The 19,105-nt window shown below is 55.7% G+C and overlaps 1 protein-coding gene across 7 annotated transcripts; it reads left to right on the top strand.

Annotated features, from left to right (window-relative positions):
* The first annotated feature begins 3,753 nt into the window (after positions 1-3,753).
* On the top strand, positions 3,754-18,937 carry CCDC120 (coiled-coil domain containing 120). 7 transcript variants are annotated; one of them, XM_046673498.1, is made up of 11 exons: positions 6,632-9,288; positions 12,080-12,179; positions 12,347-12,401; positions 12,581-12,714; positions 13,341-13,481; positions 13,874-14,153; positions 14,506-14,568; positions 14,872-15,046; positions 15,171-15,269; positions 16,379-17,293; positions 17,790-18,937. In XM_046673498.1, exons 3-11 carry the CDS (start codon positions 12,389-12,391, stop codon positions 17,902-17,904), a joined length of 1,935 nt encoding a protein of 644 aa, XP_046529454.1. In that variant the 5' UTR covers positions 6,632-9,288; positions 12,080-12,179; positions 12,347-12,388; the 3' UTR covers positions 17,905-18,937. The 7 variants fall into 7 exon arrangements, with proteins under 7 accessions (XP_046529452.1, XP_046529448.1, XP_046529453.1 ...); XM_046673496.1 differs by lacking the exon at positions 6,632-9,288 and adding an exon at positions 3,754-4,117 and having other exon boundaries at positions 12,080-12,122; positions 12,347-12,437; positions 16,379-18,937; XM_046673492.1 differs by lacking the exon at positions 6,632-9,288 and adding an exon at positions 3,754-4,117 and having other exon boundaries at positions 12,347-12,437; positions 16,379-18,937.
* The last annotated feature ends 168 nt before the right edge of the window (positions 18,938-19,105 follow it).

Raw genomic sequence — 19,105 nt, 5'->3', positions numbered from 1 at the left:
ACCGGACAACAAGAGCCTTGTTATATAGAGGCAGAAAACTTAGCTGAATTGTGTCCTACAGTTGTGTGGAAAGCAGAGCTTCTAAGTGATGGATCTGGGTATTTAACTGAGGAGATGTCCAAGGAAAGTGTTGCCTGGCTTCTTCTTGTTGCTTATAGTAAAATGTGAAAGGAAAGAAATAAATTGAGGAAAGAACTGTTAAGGAAAATGGATCCAGGATTTGATGATTTTGGAAATTCTCAGGCTGTCTAGATTGCAAAAGATACAAGATTTAAGAGATTCAATGTCAGGAAAGTATGCTCTGGAGAGAAAGCCAAGGGTGTGGCTGTTACTCATGGATCCTATCAACCATCTCAGCAGAAGTCAGGACTAGAGATAGGATTATCCAGAGAAGATTTGTGGATGATCCTCTTGTCTAATGGTATGAGTCCCTGTGAATTCCATGGGAGACCCACAAGGTTTTTGAGAATGTTATACTGCCACAAATACTGCCCATTTGGCTTGAAAGAAACAGAGACAGGATGAAATGAAGGATATTGGACTCCCAAAATTCTGCTGGAAGGATATAGGCTAAAACTACTCAGCTGCAAATATGTGCTACCCTTCAAGAGGAAGGAAGAATAACTCTGAGGGCAGAGCTGTGGAGCCAGAGGTGGAGCCTCAAGTGATAGTGGATTCTTCCCAGGCCTTGAAACCTAATGGAAACTGCCCTGCTGGATTTCAAAATTACTTGGAACCAGTGACACCTTTTTCCCTTCCTTTTGGAATAGGAATGTCTATAACTCTTATCCTATGCCTGTCCCACCACTGCATCTTGGGAACAGATAACTTGTTTTCTAGTTTCACAGGTCCAGAGACGGAGAAGAATTTTGCCTCAGGGTAGGTTACACTCAGAGTCTCATTCATATCTGATTTAGATTATTTAGATGATGAGATTTGGAACTATTGAGCTGATGATATTAAAGTGAGATTTTGAACTTGAGTTGATGCTGTAATGGGTTGAAACTTCTGGGGGTATTGGGATGAGGTACATGTGTTTTGCATGTGGAGTGGATGCAGCTATTTGGGGGGCCAAAGAGTGTACTGTTGTAGGCTGAATGATGCCCTCCCCAGATTGGGATATGTACATCCTAATTCCTGGAACCTGTGAAGGTACCTTAGATGGCAAATAAATAAATAAATAAAAAGAAGAAGAAGAAGAGAAAAAGGACTTTTCAGTTTGCAGATATGATTAAGGCAAGGATTTTGAGATGGGAAGATTGTCCTGGATTATCCAGGGGACCCTAACTGTAATCACAAGTGTCCCTATAAGAGGGAGACAGAGGCAGATTTGACAGAAAAGAAGGCAATGCAACCAAGGAAGCAGAGATTGTAGTGATGTGGCCACAAGCCAAGGAATGCTGACAGCCAGCAAAAGAGGAAGAGGAAACAGATTCTCCTCTAGAGCCTCTGGAGGGAGTACAGCCCTGCTGGCACCCTGATTTCGGTCTTCTGGCCCCCAGAACTATGAGAGAATAAATTTCTTCTGTTTTAAGCCACTGAGTTTGTGGTAATTTGCCGCAGAAGCCTCAGGAAGCTAATACAGATGGCTTGGGGGTAGATTTGGGGGCTGTAGGAGGGACTTAGGGGTATGCTTGGGGGTTATTGAGGACAGTTTGAGGACATAATTAGAGGCCACCGGGAAGTGTTTGAGTACAGTTGGAGTCATCAAAGGGAAGATTGAGGTGGGGTTGAGGGGTCACTGGAGGGTGGTTTGGAGGTGTAGTTGGAAACTGTGGGAAGATAAATGGGGGATGTTTACAGATAGCATTGGGGGCTATTATAGGGCACTTTAGGGTGTAGTCGGGAGTTCTTGGAGGGTGGTTTGGGTGGTATGGTTGGGAACAATTAGAAGATGTTTTGTGGGTGTAGTTGCATGTAATTGAAGACAAGTTCGGTATAGTAGTCATTGAAGAGTGATTTGGAGGTATAGTTTGGGGCTGCAGCTGTGGGACAAAGGGAAGGCAGTTAAGGGTTATTTAGAGGTAGAGATGGGGGCTCTTGGAAGGGGAATTTTAGGGGTGAGGTTTGTAATTGAGAGTAGTTTGGGGTTAGAGCTGGGCATCCTTGAAAGGGCACTTTGGGGATATTGTTGGGAGTTAAAGGGCAGTTTGAGGGTAGAGTGGGGGCTGTTAGAAGGAGGTTTGGGGATGAAGGTGAGGCTCTGGAAGGGTAGTTTAGTGATGAAGTTTGAGGATCAATAGCGTGGTTTTGGGATATAATTGAGGGCTGGTGGGTATAGTCTGGGATGCTGTTTGGGGGCCTGTTTTGAGGTCTGGGTGTCAGAGGGCTATTATGAGCTATAGTTGGGGAGCTATTAGTGAGTTTTTTGGGGAGTAGTTAAAGATCATTGGATGGAATACTATTCAGCAGTAAAAAGAACCACTGATACATGCTACTACATGGCTGATTATGCTCAGTGAAAGAAGCCAAACACCAAAAGTCCACATACTGCATTTATATGAAGTGCCCAGAAAAGGCAAATCTATAGAGACAGAAAGTAGATTAGTGTTCACCTGGGGCTGGGAATGGGAATGGGGACTAACTGTATTCAGGCATGAGGATCTTACTGGGAGGATGAAAATGCTCTAAAACTGGATTATGATGGTTGTTGCACACTTTGGTAAATTTACTAAAATAATTGAATTGCATGCTTAAAATGGGTGACTTTTACAGTATGTAAATTATGTCTCAATTAAGTTGTTTTAAGAAAAGATCATTGGAGGGTGCTTTGTAATATATTTGGGCCACTGAAGTATGATTTGGGGTGAAGGTAAGAGTCATTGGAGGGTTTGAGGGACACATTTTGGGCCACTGGAGTATGATTTGTGGGTTCAGTTAGGGGTTATTTGGAGGTACAGTTGAGGACTGTTGGCCGGTGCTTTGGGGATGGAGTTTGGATCAGTGGAGCGTGGTTCGGCGGTGGAGAGGTGTTGGAGGGTAGTCTGAGGTGCAGTTGGAGGATCACACATTGAGTAGTTGGGAGTATACGGGACAGTGATAGGGGCTGTTGGAAGGTAGTTTTGCAGGGGGTGGGGTTGGTCATGGAAGCTTTGGTGGGAGGGTTCATGGAACACGGTTTGGAGGTAGAGCAGGTGACTGTTGGAATTGATTTGGGGCGTAGGTGGGGGCCACGCCAAAGGTGGTTGAGAATGTTTGGGGCGGTGTTGAGGGCTCTTGGAGAACCATTTGGGTATCCATAGAGTATGGTTAAGATGGTACATGGGGAGTGGTTCGGGGTCAGTGGAGGGTGTTTTGGGTGCATATTGGGAGTAGACAGAGGGTGATTTGGAAGTGCTCTTTGGAGGTGAACGGTTTCAGGGCTGATTGCAGATGGTTTGGGGGAACTACTTGGAGGTAGTGGAGGCTAGTTTATTCGTACAGCTTGGGTGTCCATGGAGGATGGATTAGGGGTACTGCTTGGGATCAACGGACAATAATTTGGGGATACAATTTGGGGGATGATGGTTGTTTGGGGTGCATTTGGGGCATGGAGGGTAGTTGGGGGAATTTACAGGTGTGGCGGCAGCTGACAGAAGGCAGTTCGGGGTATTTTTGGGGTTCTGTTGGAGGTTGAGGGGTGCCAGTCTGATCACTGAGGGGGCGTGGCCTCGGTAGGGGGCGCTCCGCCACCCTCGAGAAAGCGTGTGCGCACGCGCTCCCAGCTGGTTCGCTCCTGGCGCTCCCAGGGCAGGAAAATCGAAGACCCGAACTGGCGCCTGCGCACTCGGGCTTCGCCGCTGCTGTGGTCTCGCGCCCCGCCCCTGTCCCCCCTCATCCCCCACCCCAAGCTCGCGCTCCGCGGCGGCGGCGGCGGCGGCGCCGCCGGGAGCGGACGGACCCGAGTTGAAGGTGGGGGGCCGGGGTCCACCGCCCGCGGCCGAGCCGGCTCTCCTCTCCCACCCTCCCCGCGCCCCCCGTCTGGCCCCCACAGCTAACAGTGGCGCGGCCGACCGCGGCCCACGGGCAGGGCGGAGTAGGCGCGAGCCCGGGGACGAGCGGGGGCAGCGAGGGCGCGGCGCGCCCACCTCCGTCCCGGCCTCCACCGACCCCGCCTCCACCGCCGCGGGGACCCTCGGTGAGTAACGCCCGCCACGGGAAGAAGGGAGGAGACAGGGCGGGGTGAGGGCCCGGAAACGCCGACGGGGGCCGAACCCGCGCGCGCACCCGCGACCTCTGACCCCGTGGTCTCACTCGGGACCCCTGCTGACCTGACTACATCTTGTTTTAGCCTCGAGCCCTGGCCAGTCTTGGCTCCAGGACTTCTGGTCTGACCCCTGACCTAACCATATTCTGGCCTGGCGTGATCCTCAACCCCTGTTTTGTCCTACACTCAGTCCTGACCCCAAACCCCATCCAGTTCTGGTCTCAGGATCCTTAGCCTGATCACAGATCTTTGCCTGACCCTGTTCCATCTCTGAAGCTCATCTTGCCTTGTCCTTATCACACCAGTTTCTGTCCTGATGCTTGACCTGTCTGTTCCCTAAACTCTGGTCCAGTCCCTGAACCCCTTCCCAGTCATGTCTTGTCCCCCTAACCCAAGTCTGATCCAGAGCTGTTCTAATTCCTGACCTCTGACTTCTGTACTTTCATCCCACCCTGTGCTGTCCCCCGGCCCCCTTCCCAGCTCCTGATCTCTGTCCTGGCTCACCACCTTTAGATGGTGCCCCATCTCCTGCCCCCAACTCTGTGCTGTTTCCCCATCTTCTCTTGTCCCATCACTGTCCTCATTTCTATCCTCATTCTGTCCCTATCTTTTCCTGTGCCTTACCTCCATCCTGAACCTGCTCTTTTCCCTATCCCCTCCCTTGACCCCTGTCTTGACCTGTTCTGGGTCACATGTTCTGACTACTGTTCTATACTGACCCTGACCCCTGCCCTGCTCTTTTGTCCTCTGCTGTCCCCTACTTTTTCTCTGACTCTTGTCCCGAACCTCACTCCATCCCATCCCCTGGCCAGTGTCCTGGCTCCTTCTCTGTCCTGCCTCCTGACCTCCATCCTACGACAAGTCTGACACTGTCTTGTCCCCTACACTCCTTCCTGTCCTGTCCCTTCGTTCCGTCCCAACCCCAGGCCCCTGTCCTACTCCTTACCATATCCCCCCACTCTGTTCAGAGTTCCCTCCTTCCTAACGCCCACTTTCCATCTCCTCTGAGCCCAGAAGGACAGGGGTCCCGTTGTACCCTGCCCCTGAATTTGGCGGTTCCGCTGTTCTCATTATCTCTGAAGTTCATTCTAAATGCTGCTCTTAGCATGAGCAAGAGCGAGTAGCTTTATGGGCCCTGTGTAGCTGAGGGTTTTTTGTGTGTTCCCCCTGCCCCGCCCCCCCCTCGGTGATCTCACACAGAGCCTGCATGTCTCTCCCTGCCCCAGGAGGGCATGGAGCTGTTCTTGTGCCCCCCGCCCTCCCCGGGTGTGAAAGAACACCCTAAATTATTCAGTGACTCCCTGGGAGTCTGTGAGGTCTGGGTCATGTTTCCGCCTCGCTAGGTTGGGGGCTACCCCATGTCCCGGGTGCGGGGGTGGTGAGCAAATATGTGGGGGTGGGGGACTCGGCTACGTGTGAATCTTCTAGGTCACGTTACCCCCATCTCCTGCTCTTGATCCTGGGTGCGTGCTCCCTGCTTTCCTGGCCTGGAAAAACCCCATTCTAGGCTGGAGACTTCAGGGCTTGGTGGGGTGGGATGGGGGCGAGGTTTATCCCCCTTCTCTCAGCAGGAAGCAATACAAATCTTGGTGTTAAGTCCATCCCGCCTCTGTGGGACAGATCTGGGGTCGGGGGGAGGGGGAGTGTCACTGCATGTAAGAATCACGCCCATCCAGTAGTGACAATAACAACAACAAGGATAATACGAGATTGTCTCACTGTCTGAATCTCCTTGATTCTGAGGTGGACAGGGAGAATTTGACTAGCGAGGAGGAAACACATTATTCAATTATGTTTTGTTCCTGCATTTCTCATAGAGAGTAGTGAGAGTTTGAATAATGAGATCCCAGACCTGTCTCATTTATCTAAAACATTTATCCAAATCTATTAATAACAACACAAGCATCCCTCACTGTCACAATGTATTTGGTACCCAAGTTCTGAGTAGGAGAGTTCAGATAGTTCAGACGGTGAAAGATACCAAGTTATCTGAAGGTATTTTGATTTTGCATTTTACACAGTGAGTAGGGAGAGTTCAGATAATGAGGGATAATGGCTGTAACTCAAAAATGTATTTAGGGCCGGCCTGGTGGTGCAGTGGTTAAGTTCGCATGTTCTGCTTTGGTGGCCCAGGGTTCGCTGGTTTGGATCCCAGGTGCAGATCTATGTACTGCTTATCAAGCCATCCTGTCACAGGTGTCCCACATGTAAAGTAGAGGAGGATGGGCACAGATGTTAGCTCAGGGCCAGTCTTCCTCAGCAAAAAAAAAAAAAAAAAAAAGGAGGATTGACAGCAGATGTTAGCTCAGGGTTAATCTTTCTTAAAAAAAATATATATACATATATATATATATATATATATATATATATATTCAAATCTACTCATTCTCCTGAGCTCCAGTGGCAAGAGTTGAGATAGTAAGGGTACTGTGTTGTGTAAACAGATTTGGTTTCTGCATTTTGCCTGGTGAGTAAGGAAAGCTCAGAGAGTGAGGGATACAGTTCTTCCTCAAAAATGTATCCAAATCCATTCAGTTTCTGTATTTGGATAGTGAGAGTTTGGACAATTTACCTGAATATATTTGGTTCCTGCATTTTATTTTTGGTGAGGAAGATTGTCGCTGAGCCAACGTCTATGCCAGTCTTCCTCTGTTTTGTGTGTGGGACACCACAGCAGTATGGCTTGATGAGCAGTGTGTAGGTCGGCGCCCGGGATCCGGACCTGTGAACCCCAGGCCACTGAAGCAGAGCCTGTGAACGTAACCACCATGCCGCCAGGCCAGCCCCAGGTTCCCATGTTTTTGATGTTGAGTAGGGAGAGGTTGGATAATGAGGGAAAACAGCCTTGTTTCAAATATGTTTGGTTTGACGAGTAGGGAGGGTTCCATGTCTGGGTAGCAAGTAGGGAGGGTTTGGAGGCTGAGGGATACCAGCTGTCTCTCAAAAATATACATATACATATGGAGAAATATTTGTAATTATGAAAGCCAGTACATACTGAGCATTTACTGCAGGCCAGGCATGGTCCTAAGCAAGCTTTAAATGTATTAACTCATGCTCACAGCAGCTCTGTGAGGTACATATTCTTATCGTCACCCCCATTTTACAGATGCGGACATTCAGGCACAGAGGTTAAGTGATTTGTCCAAGCAGTCACACAGCCAGTAGGTGGCAGAGCTAGGTTGAATCCCTGACCCACCACTTGCTACCCCTACATGAGGCCGGGTGAGGCTCAGGTCCTGGCTGGGGTGGGGCTTAGAGGTTGGCTGTCTTCTAGGCTGTTAAAAGTCGTGGGCCAGGGCAGTGGTGTGTGTGGGTGCCTCTGCCCCATCTGTCTGCCTGGCCCGAGGGGCCCTTACTCTCCTCTCCTCACTCCCGCGCCCTCCACCTGCGTGAGTTTATTATTGTCGTCATTAACAGTCATTAATGACGTGGTGCGAGTTACCATGCACTTTGAAATGCCTTCCAAAGTTCCTTTCGCCTCTGTCGGCTCTGAAACCACTCTGAAACCACCGTGTACCCGTTTTACAGATGAAGAAAACTTGAGACTTAATCTTCATTGCCAGCCTGATGCCCTTGTCCCTCTCGGCTCTGATTTTATAAACATCCCTCTTCCCAACATCCTTGGTGTCCCACAGGAGGCAGGAGAGGCCATGGCTGAGAGGACACTCCCCACCAACACCCAGCTGCCCACCTTATGGCTACCGCCTCCACCAGCCCCAGGCAGTGAAGCGGGGGGAGAAGGGGGGTGATGAAAGGGGCCTTTGTGTCCCATGCCAGAAATCTCACACCCAGGAAGAAAGGTGGGCAGGGTGGCGGGAGGCCACAATAGCGTGTATGTGGGGCGTTGCTGATCCAGTGAGCTCCTCTCCGGACTTGGCCCGCCTGCCAAGCAGAGAGGGAGCTTTCCTCACTCTGCTTTCACATCATGGCGTGGGCTGCCGCAGGGGCCTGGCTTGGGCTTGGGCCCTGAGGTCACAAAGTAGATGGTCCCAAATGGAGTACAGGCTGTGTGGTGTATGCCGGGACAGGCCCAGAGCTCGGGTGGCGGTGTGGGGAAGACAGTACCTCAGGGGGACTCAGAGCCCTCAGTTTCCTTGGCATCTGTCCAGAAATGCCTCGGGGCAGGGGGGTGGATGGGGGAGACCCAGCCTGGTCGTGAAGAAGCGTGAGCCCCCTTTCCCACTCCTCCTCCCTTGCGGGAGGAGCCTCTGTCGGCCTCCACCGCAGGAGCCAGCCCCCCGACTTCTGCTTCTACCTGCTCTTATGCCTCTGTGATCAGAATCAGGCCTCTTCACCTCCCCGAGCCGCAGCTTCCACATCTACAGGCTGGCTCTGAGGAGCTGGGTTGGTGCCTTCCTCCCAGGTTTGTAGGGATCTGGAGGGCTTGAACCACATGTGTGTGTTGTTGGTTTGCTAGGATGATTTCTTCTGGAGCTGCAGAAGGTGGTAGAGTCTTGAGACCTGGTCTCTCCTTAGAAAAGTTGACCCCCTCTCTCCCAACTTGGGCAATAATCATCCCAGTGAGGGTGGGACTTGCTCTAAGACCTAAGACCTTCTCCCAGCCCTGCCTTGCCCCGGGAGGGAAGGGTAGGGGCCTCAGGAATGTGATGTGTGCTGCCAAGAGACACACACCCAATTTACACCCAAGACCTCCTGTGTGCCTAGCAGCTCCCCGGCTCTCTGTCCCCCAGCTCCTAGGTAGTACCCTTGGCTGGGCCAAGTCTGATCTGGGAACTTGAGCGGCACCAGAGTCAGCTGCCGCTGCCACGACCCTTAGCCCTTCTTCCTCAGTCCTCTGCTAGGCAGTGAGGGGGGAGGTCCAGGTCTTGGCCATGTTGGACACCCTGAGGGGACCTGGCTTCCAGACTGCCCCTGAGGGTAGCCCGAGCCCTGGTGGCAGGCAGGCAGGCAAGGGTTAAAAGGTATGGGCCTGCCCAGTCCCTGGCCAGGTAGGCTGGGCCATTGCCTAGTGGGAGGCGGCCTAGGCATCCGCCACTGCACTCCCCGCTCACTGCCACTACCAGCCGGAGCAGGGCCTGGTCAAGACAACTGTTTTTTTGAGGTACCCAAGGCCACCCCACAGCACGTCTCTGGCATTGGTGAGCACCTGGGAGCAGTGGGTCCAGGGGCGGGGGGTGTGGGAGGAGGGGCTAGGGTATACTGAAGTTCCCTGCAGGAGAGAGCCAGGTCTATGAAGAGGGACAGCAAGGAAGGGGGCCCCGAGGAGAGGGGTGAAGCCCAAAACATCCCATTTCCTTTCCTGGCATGAAGCTGATTTCTTGCCGGAAATGGACGAGGAGAAGGGATGGGGGAAAAGAGAAGCCAGAATCCCCCTTCTCTGTTCCCCGCCCTTCCTCTCCTCCGTCCTCCCCTGCATGAATAGCCTCTGCCCTCCCTCAGCCCAGTCCCCAGGAGAGCCCAGACTGGGCTATGGAGAAACTACTTGCCAGTACCTGCCTGCCAGCCTCCGACCTGTTCACCTAGAGTGGGGGCAGGGGGCCTCTAGGGCAGCGTAGGGAAGCATCCCAGACAGGGGGAGTTTGCATTTGCTCAAACCATGGCAGGATGTGGAAATGGGGGTCCCACTGAGGGTGTTGGGGTGCCACCCAGGTGAAGCGTCTTGGTTGTAAACAGTCATTACAGCCAGGAATTTCTTTCTCGGCTGTGGTGTCAGAAGGGCAGACCTGAAAAACCTGCTGGGCCCGCCTCTGGGTGTGGGGGGTGCCCTCCACAGCTCTCCTGCTGCAGCCCATCCTGGGACAGGACAGGGCACAGGGTCACCAGTGGGGAGCCCCAGGGGCTCGTGTGGGGGTGTGTTGGGCAGGGGGCTGCTGGGGTCCCCCTTCTCACCATCTCCAGGTGGGGATGGGGCAGCCCCAGGCCCCAGGGCAAATGTGCAGAGGGCAGCTGAGCGGAGGCAGATTTGGGAGCCGAGTGTGGGGGTGTGGGGCGTTGACCCTGTGTCTAGCCTGCCCAGTGACCCCATGACTCAGGCCCTAGCTATGTCCCCGAGGTCAGACTGCCAGGGTGGAGTCGGGGTTCCTGTTTGGACCCCGTGTTGACTTCCAGGATGCCGTGAGCTCCCAGAGAAGGAAGGCTCAAGGCAGCCCAGTGCTGGATATGGGACCACTCCTGGTGAACGGGCCCCCTAGGGCAGAGTTGAGGTTCCTGTGGGGGCAGAGGAAGGTTTAGGGGAGCCCTGGGAGAGTTCCTCAAACCAAAATGGGGACTGGGGAAGAAGGGGCCCCAGGAGCCGAGGGGCAGAGGAGGCTGAGCTGGGTCCTCGAGTAAACCCTGCCACACTGGGCACTGTCAGACTTTGGAGGGTGGGCGTGTGAGTGCCTCTGCAAAGCCCACACTGCTGCCTGGGCGTGTGCAAGGGCTTGGACTGGTCTCCAGCCCTGATGTTGAGGACGGGGAGCCACTGCTTTGCGGGGGCGGTTCAGGCCCTGTGGGACGGGTAGGAGGACTGCCGAGAAACTGGTAGCAGCATATTGGCTGCTTGGCCACATCCCCAATGTATAGATGGGGACGGGGCTTGAACCCGTGCATCCTCGGTTGCCTGGGTCTTCCCCACACCTAGCCACCGTGACATGACAAACTGGGGATTTCAAGGTAGGTGAGACTGGGACCTCTGTAGCCTCATGAGGCCTTCCTTGTTGCCTGCTACTGAAGTCAGGCCAGGTGGCGGGAGGTGATGTCACCTGGTGGCCCAGCTGGGGACCGAGCAGGATGTAGGAGGGCAGGAGCAAACTCCAGAGGAGGGGACGAGGGCAGGGCTGGCGGCCAGCCAAGGCAGGCTCCATGGTCAGCCAGGGCGTCTGGGGGCAGAGAAGGATGCAGAAGGCAGGCAGCTTGTTATCTGTAGCTGCGGACTTTGCCACTCACAGTCCCGGCAGGGTGACTTCCCTGGGGTGCTGAGGCTTGGGTCCTGAGGGGCCAGAAGGGTCCGGGGCCAAGGGAACAGTCTCCCTGCCGCACAGGACCACAGGCTGGAGTTGGGATAACAGACCCACGGATCTGGGCTTGATCCCTGGCTCAGCTCCCTTGTCATTCTTTTTTTTGGGGGGGGAAGATTAGCCCTGAGCTAATATCTGTGGCCAATCCTCCTCTTTCTTTTTGCTGAGGAAGACTAGCCCTGAGCTAACATCCTTGCCCATCTTCCTCTGCTTTATATGTGGGACGCCTACCACAGCATGGCTTGCCAAGTGGTGCCATGTCTGCACCTGGGATCCGAACCAGCGAAACCCAGGCCACCGAAGCGTAACGTGCAAACTTAACCGCTGTGCCACCGCGCCGGCCCTCCCTTGTCATTCTTTCATGCACCTAGCAGACGTTCATTGAGCACGTGCTATGTGCACAGAAGTGTTAGAAGTGCCAGAAATACTGATGAAAACGGGACAGATGCATTTCCTGTCCTTGTGAATGTATGAAGAAGGCACAGTCTCTTGTTGGACAGCAGTTATGAGGGGATGTAATGCTGGAGCCCCCTCTGGAAGTGACATTTAAGCCCCAGAGTGAGAACCAGGGACTGGAGTGGTGAGAGGGGAAAAGAGCACTCCAGTCAGCAGCCACAGCCTGGGCAAAGGCCCTGAGGCCTGGGCGCTCCTGAGGAATTGTGGGAGTTGGAGCAGCTCTAGTGAGGGAGAGTGTTGGACCAAAGGGGCGGCCCGGGCTGCATCCTTAGTGGTGTGCAGGCTCCCTCCCCTCTCTGAGCCTTGTTCTCCTCATCTCTAAAATGGGGGTAATAATCATCACAGACCTGTCACAGGGTGGTCGTGAGGATTCAATATGGCATAGAAGGTGACTGTTCCAGGCAGCCAGGTGCTTAATAAATGCCCACTGTTGTTATACTTGGATGAATCTGTACCATTACTTCTCCCTCCCCAGGCAAGACTCCTGACGGTGACCCATGGGCCTCTGAGGAGGCGTTGTAAGTCCGCCCGGCTTCCCACTTGCTGTACTCCCACTCAATGGGAAGGGAACCAAGGTACCAGGGCCAAGTGGGTCCAGACATTGGCACCGATTCTGAGAGGACAGGCCAAGCAGGCGGGTGGGGTCAGGGTACCCCGTATTCCCAGCCGGGGTGTGGGAAGCTGGGTAAGGGGGGCGGTTGAGGGATGTGCTTCCTTAATGGCTCCCGTGCATCGCTACCAGGCCTTGTCCAGCCATCAGCCCCGGCCTCTTGACAGCACCAGGATGGAAGTCAAAGGTCAGCTGATCAGCTCTCCCACCTTCAATGCCTCAGGTCGGTGGCTGCTTTCCCCTCCCGCTGCCTCCTCCTCTGCTCTGAGTCACCGCATGTCCGTTTGGGAAGGGTTGGCCCCTGGCTTCACAGCTGCTCCAGGATGTCCTGGCTGCTCCATTGATCTTTACTCCCTGTGTGTCCAGCTGCCCTGTTTGGAGAGGCCGCCCCCCAGGTGAAGTCAGAGCGTCTGCGGGGGCTGCTTGACCGGCAGCGGGCCCTGCAGGAGGCCCTGAGCCTGAAACTTCAGGAGCTGCGCAAAGTGTGTCTCCAGGAGGCGGTGAGGCCTGGCCCTTAGAGCCTCGGGGAGGGGGTGAGGAGCCGGGGCCCCTAGGCAGGCAGCCTGGCGGGGGGTGCTGAGCTGTGGACTCCCTGTCACCCTCCAGCTCCTCACAGCTCAACTAGATGTCTTGGAATCAATAAAATATGGCAGGGCAGGTCCACAATCCCCTATCAACAATTGGAAATGCAAAAAAACCTCAAAAAACAATAGTTAGTTCCAAAATTCGGCAGTAAAACCAGACCTGAACTGACATGAGGTGATTTATGGTTTTGATTTTCCCCTCTTGGTGTAAATGTCCACAGTTTGCCAGAAATAATAATGTGGTTCAGAGCCTGCAGCCCCAGGCCCTGAAGGGAGTGTTATAGAATATGCAGCGCATAGACTGTGTCACCTTTATATGCCCCCCCCTGCCTCCCATGGCCACCGCCCTGGGGATTTGGGCCATCGGGGGGCTGCGCATCTGCCCAGTGGAGAATTGGGAGGAGAAAGAGAACTAATAGGCATGGGCGCTCAGCAGCACTGGGCTCCTCAGAGGGCTTCTCTAGCTTCTGGGTCATTACTGCTTTGCCCCATCCCTCCAACTAACGCTTGGTGGTCTCTGATCCCTGCCTCCCACCGCCCAGGAGCTGACTGGCCAACTGCCCCCTGAGTGCCCACTGGAGCCAGGTGAACGGCCTCAGTTGGTCCGCCGGCGGCCCCCTGCAGCCCGAGCCTACCCTCCACTGCACCCCAACCCAGCACACCACTCCTTGTGCCCTACTGAGGTGAGCAGATGGGCATGGAGAGCAAGATGGGGGCGAGATGGGTCCAGAGGAGGAGGAGCCTGGAGGAAGCCGTGGGCAGAGTGGGGGTTGCGTCCAGGGGAAGGAGAGGCTAAGGTGAGAAGGGACCGGGCTGGAGGGAGGTGGGTTCTGGGTCTGAGGGAGGATGCTGGTCCCTAACCATCAGGATAAGCCTCTCACCCTCTGGAGGATGAATAGGCCCAGCTCCTAATCAAGACAGACCCTGCTCCCAGAAGGAATAAGGTCCACCCCGGAATAGGCTGTCCCCAGGAAGAGCAGGCCCCGTCTCCAGTGTAGCTCTGCCACCGGTGGCCTGGTCCCTGTGCCACTTCCAACATTTGGTCCTGTCCGCCCCTGTTGGGTGGGCCCTGTAGGAGCTGGCTCTTGAGGCCCTGGAGCGTGAGGTGTCAGTGCAGCAGCAGATTGCGGCCGCTGCCCGCCGCCTGGCCTTGGCCCCTGAGCTGAGTGCCGAGCAGCGCCGACGCCGGCGCCAGGTGCAGGCAGACGCGCTGCGGAGGCTGCATGAGCTGGAGGAGCAGCTCGGGGACGTCCGGGCCCGCCTTGGCCTCCCAGTGCTCCCGCCACTGTCCACGGGGCCAGTTATCACCACCCAGGGAGTGTGCCTGGGCACGCGCCTCGCTCAGCTCAGCCAAGGTGAGCCAGGCCCCATCACCTCACCAGTGAAAGTGGGAGAGTGGGCACTGGCTAGGGGACGTGGGAGGGGTGGGGTGGGCGAACAGGCAGTGAAAAGTGGGAGGCAGACAGAACTTAAAGGACCGACCACTAAGGGAAGTTGTGATAAATTGGCTGGGCAAGGGTGAGGCCACTGGGAACTGACCACGAGGCTCCGGGAAAGTGAGGAGCCAAGCCTCTGGTGGTCTTGAATCCAGGTAAAGGTGGGCTCTGGGGAAGGGAGCAGGGTGAGGAGGAGGCTGTCCAGTGGTGTAAGGGGACAGCACCCAGGCCGTGCATTGATAGGCCCCGGTCTCCCCCTTCTTGCCCCTAGAGGATGTAGTTCTGCACTCGGAGAGCAGCTCCCTCTCAGAGTCTGGGGCCAGCCATGATAATGGTGAGGACCCCTATCCCCCAAACCCACCCATCCTTTGGGGCTCAGCCCCTCCTCTCCCTCTTTAGCTCCTCCTCAGCCACGCCCCATCCTCCTGTGGCTTCCTCATCTTCTTCGACTCACCCCACCCCGCCTGCCCCAGTTCTTGCCTCAGTTCCTGCCTCATCTCTTAGCTCTTCCTCAGCTGGCTCAGCCCTGCCCAGCCCTCTGCCCCTCCCTGCCTCCCTAGCCCCTGCCCTTTGCTTTGCCTACAACCTGTTGCGACCCTCTCATTGAATTCTCCCCCACTTTCTCCCTTCCACCCAGAGGAGCCCCGTGGCTGCTTCCCTTTGGCCGAGCGTCCCTCGCCACCCAAAGCCTGGGACCAGCTGCGGGCGGTGTCTGGGGGCAGCCCTGAGCGACGAACCCCGTGGAAACCACCCCCATCAGATCTTTATGGGGATCTGAAGAGCCGGCGGAACTCTGTGGCTAGCCCCACCAGGTGAGGGTGAGCCCCTTCTCCAGGAGCCAGGAGCGGGATCTTGAGCCTGGGCTGGCAGGAGGGCCTCCTAGTGGGTACGGTCTCTAACCTGGACCCCCACCTGGGCCTGCTCGTCTCTGTCTAGCCCCACACGCTCGCTGCCCAGGAGTGCCTCCAGTTTTGAGGGGCGAAGTGTGCCTGCCACCCCTGTCCTCACCCGGGGCGCTGGCCCCCAGCTTTGCAAGTAAGGGGACTCTGAGGGTGGCTTTGAGGACCAGAGGAGGGAACCGTCAGTTCTAACTGGGGGTGTTGGGGAGAGCATTCTCAAAGGGTGTGGGACGTGAGAGGCTGGGTTTTGAAAGGTGAATAGGATTTGTCTTGGTGGAGAAGAAGGGGGTGGGAATTTGGGGCAGAAGCATCAGAATTTGAGTGTGGGCTTTTCTGTGCATTTTAGACAAGTCATTTCCCTTCTCTGAATCTTTGTCTCCTCATTTGTGAAATGGGCATCATAATACGTGCCTCTGAGAGACACTGTAGGCATAATAAGTTCTGGTTGACATGCACTGAGTGCCTGCTGCCTGCTAGGAATCAGGGCTTTGCCTGGTGTCAACCCATTTAATTGTCACAAGATCCCTGTGAGGTAGGTGCTACAGTTAGTCCCATTTTATAGATGAGGAAACTGAGGCCCAGAGAGGTCAAGTGACTTGTTAGTAAACTGAAGACCTGGTATTTGAACCCAGGCAAGTGCGACTCCAGAGTTGGTGCTTTTAGTCACTGTACCTTACTGCTGCTTAAACAAACACTCCCTGGGTGCCCCCTTTTCCTGGACTGTGAACAACACAAAGTCCCCATCCTTGCGGCACTGTGTCCTGTGAATGGGGCTGTTGGAATGATAGTTTTGGGTGGTTCATACGCACGGGGCCTCGGAGACTTCAGGAAGGGTCTTGAATTCCAGGCCTGAGGGTTAGGGCCTCATGGTGGAGGAGGTGGGGAGCTGTGAGAAGTGCCTTAGCAGGGGTGAGGGGTCCGGGTGTTAGGAAGAGCCCTCTGCTGGGCCCCTCCTCTGCTGGCGTTTCCGCTTCAGCCCCGCACACACTCACCTCTCCCTCGGAGCTGACAGCCCCAGGCCCTCCCATTCCTTTTCAAGCCCTGGGCCCCCCAGGCAGGGACAGAACCTCTGCTGTCCTTTACATGCCACCACCTGACACCTTTATACACACAGTTGCTAATCCTGGGCCCCTTTTGGAGATGTGGAAGCGAAGGCTTGGAAAGAGGTGGGGTAGGGAGGGCACTCAGCCCGTCTGCCTGATATTTCTGACCCTCCTCCCATTACCCCCGCCTCTGCGCCCCTAGACCCGAAGGCCTCCATTCTCGCCAGTGGTCCGGCAGCCAGGACTCCCAGATGGGCTTCCCACGGGCGGACCCTGCCTCCGACCGCGCCTCCCTCTTTGCAGCTCGCACCCGCCGCAGCAACAGCTCCGAGGCCCTGCTAGTGGACCGGGCAGGTGGTGGGGGAGCCAGCTCCCCACCTGCACCTCTGGTTCCCCCTGCCACTGGCCCCCCGGTCTGTAAGAGCAGTGAGGTGCTGTATGAGCGCCCCCAACCAACCCCTGCCTTCTCCTCCCGCACAACAGGCCCCCCAGACCCTCCCCGGGCTGCCCGGCCTAGCTCAGCAGCCCCTGCCTCCCGCGGGGCCCCCCGGCTCCCACCTGTGTGCGGAGACTTCCTCTTGGACTACTCCCTGGACCGGGGCCTGCCCCGTGGTGGCGGCGGGGCAGGCTGGGGGGAGCTGCTGCCCGCAGCTGAGGTCCCAGGACCCCTCTCCCGCCGGGATGGGCTCCTCGCCATGCTCCCAGGCCCACCACCTGTGTATGCAGCTGACGGCAGCAGCCCCCTCCTCCGCAGCAAGGACCCCCACACCCGTGCCACCCGCACCAAGCCCTGTGGCCTGCCCCTGGAGGCCACTGAGGGTCCAGAGGTGCATCCAAACCCTCTGCTGTGGATGCCGCCGCCCACCCGTATCCCCCCAGCTGGTGAGCGCAGCGGCCACAAGAACCTTGCCCTGGAGGGGCTGCGGGACTGGTACATCCGGAACTCGGGACTGGCCTCGGGGCCCCAGCGCCGGCCTGTGCTCCCCCACATGGGCCCGCAACACCCACCCTTCCTCCATGCCCGCTGCTATGAGGTGGGCCAGGCGCTGTATGGGGCCCCCAGCCAGGCGCCGCTCCCACACTCAAGGAGTTTCACGGCGCCCCCTGTCTCCGGCAGGTATGGGGGGTGCTTTTACTGATGGGTAGGGGTCTCTTGAGGCATATGGCAAAGGCATCCAGGCCAGAGAGCAGCTGGTCGTGATAGCTAATGACTTGGACCACAAGAGAACTAGCTGCAGCCTTGGCCCAGGGTCTCTGGGCCCTGCCTGAGCTGCCTTAGTCCACGGGGTCTCGGTGGAGGGGTATCTTGGGCCCTGGTAGCAGTAGTTTTTTACAAAGCTATAGAAGAATTTTAATATTTTAACAGCCAGTGCATGTCAGCTGAAAATGAGCCTTGAAACCAGGGTGCTGGCAGGAAGGGACATCCCGTGTGCCTTGCCTTTCTCTTCCTCTTTTCACCATGCCCCACCCTTGCGAGCCTAAAGGTGCTGTCCTGTGCCTGCCTCCGCCTCTTTAACGAGCCTCTTTTCCTCTCTTTCTGTGTCTTGTCTGTCTTTTCCTCTCTTCTCTGTCTTCCCGCCCTGTCCTCCGGACTCCTGCTACCCCTTCTAAAGATACTACGCGGACTTCCTGTACCCCCCGGAGCTGAGCGCTCGTTTAAGTGACCTGACGCTAGAGGGGGAGCAGTCCTCCAGTTCTGACCCCCAGACCCCAGGGACACTGGTCTGACCCCTTCTGATATGCCCCTCGTTGGTCTGGGCATGACTCCAGTCTGGGGAGCACACAGCTGACCTCGCTGAGCCCTGGGGTGGGGTTGTTCTCAGTCCTGGGTCGGGGCGCCAATCAGATCTTCCAAGGCCCCTAGCTCCCTGTGGGTCCATGAAGGTGTCTGACACCCTGCTTCTCTCACACTGTGCTGGGGACTGAGGGCCCTCAGCTAGCTTAAAAGAGGGGGGGATGGTGTAATGGGGACTCCAAGCCCCTTCCTCCATTTCTGTTTACAGTTGTGACTTAGGTATTCACTGTCTTCCCCCAACACTAGACGTTTTATGAAAGGGAAACTGTGATCTCGTCCTGGTTGGGTTCATTCCCGTCCCCGTGCCCAGCCTGTTCCATTTAGGAACCCCCTCCACAAAATGGACCACATAGGGTCTCAGGGCCCTGTTTGGGGCAGCCAGGATACTCCGGTGTGAACAGAACTCCCTGCCACCCCTCGCCAGGGCAGTTCTTGGGGAGGTGGGCTCTCTGCCCACATTTGGAAGGACTGAAGTCTGGGTGGGGGGCTTGGGTTCATTTTCCCACCCTCAGGGGTGCCTGAAGGAGCCCCAGTCCCTGTCTGCCTGTCTGTGCCCGCTGCCTCTGCCCACAGGGTGAGATAGCCCAGCCTTTGGCGGCAGCCTCCGCCCTGTCTATCCCCGATCAGGAGGCCCCGCAGGAGGGCCAAAGGGCAGAGCCATCGGATGTGTTGTGTCCTGGGATGCTGCGGTGGTGGAACCTGGCGTCTGGTAGATGCCAGTAAAATCCTCAGGTGACGTCTGGCCATGGGCTACGTCACGTCTTCCTTGGCTTTCTTTCCATCCACCACTTTTTAAACAAATCCACACAACCTGTGTTTTCTATGATACCTGTCTGTGACTTTCTGGAGCTGGGGGTTCCCCTGCCCCCTTTACCTGGTGTTAAACTTTTTTTTGTACCAATGGATCTGGGCCCAAGACACTACCCACACTGGAAGGGGATTTCTATAATAAATGTGTAAACTGAACCCATGTGTTGCTCTTCTATCTGCTTTGCCATAGGAGCCCACACCTATAGTTAAGACCACATATATTTTTATAACACCATTTTATAAACAGTAGAGCATTGTGGAAACAGCCTGTGATAATGTCATCTGCTTTGGCTTTACTTGCTTTATGATGTGGGGTAAGTTCTT

Source organism: Equus quagga, chromosome 10 (assembly GCF_021613505.1).
Source record: "Equus quagga isolate Etosha38 chromosome 10, UCLA_HA_Equagga_1.0, whole genome shotgun sequence".
NCBI lineage: Eukaryota > Metazoa > Chordata > Mammalia > Perissodactyla > Equidae > Equus > Equus quagga.
This window is presented reverse-complemented; position numbering and strand designations above follow the sequence as displayed.

Bases quoted from the DNA above. Each gene is read 5' to 3' on its own strand.
- CCDC120 (XM_046673498.1), top strand. The intron at 13,482-13,873 runs GTGAGCAGATGG...TGGGCCCTGTAG, and splicing joins ACTCCTTGTGCCCTACTGAG to GAGCTGGCTCTTGAGGCCCT. The intron at 17,294-17,789 runs GTATGGGGGGTG...CCCCTTCTAAAG, and splicing joins GCGCCCCCTGTCTCCGGCAG to ATACTACGCGGACTTCCTGT.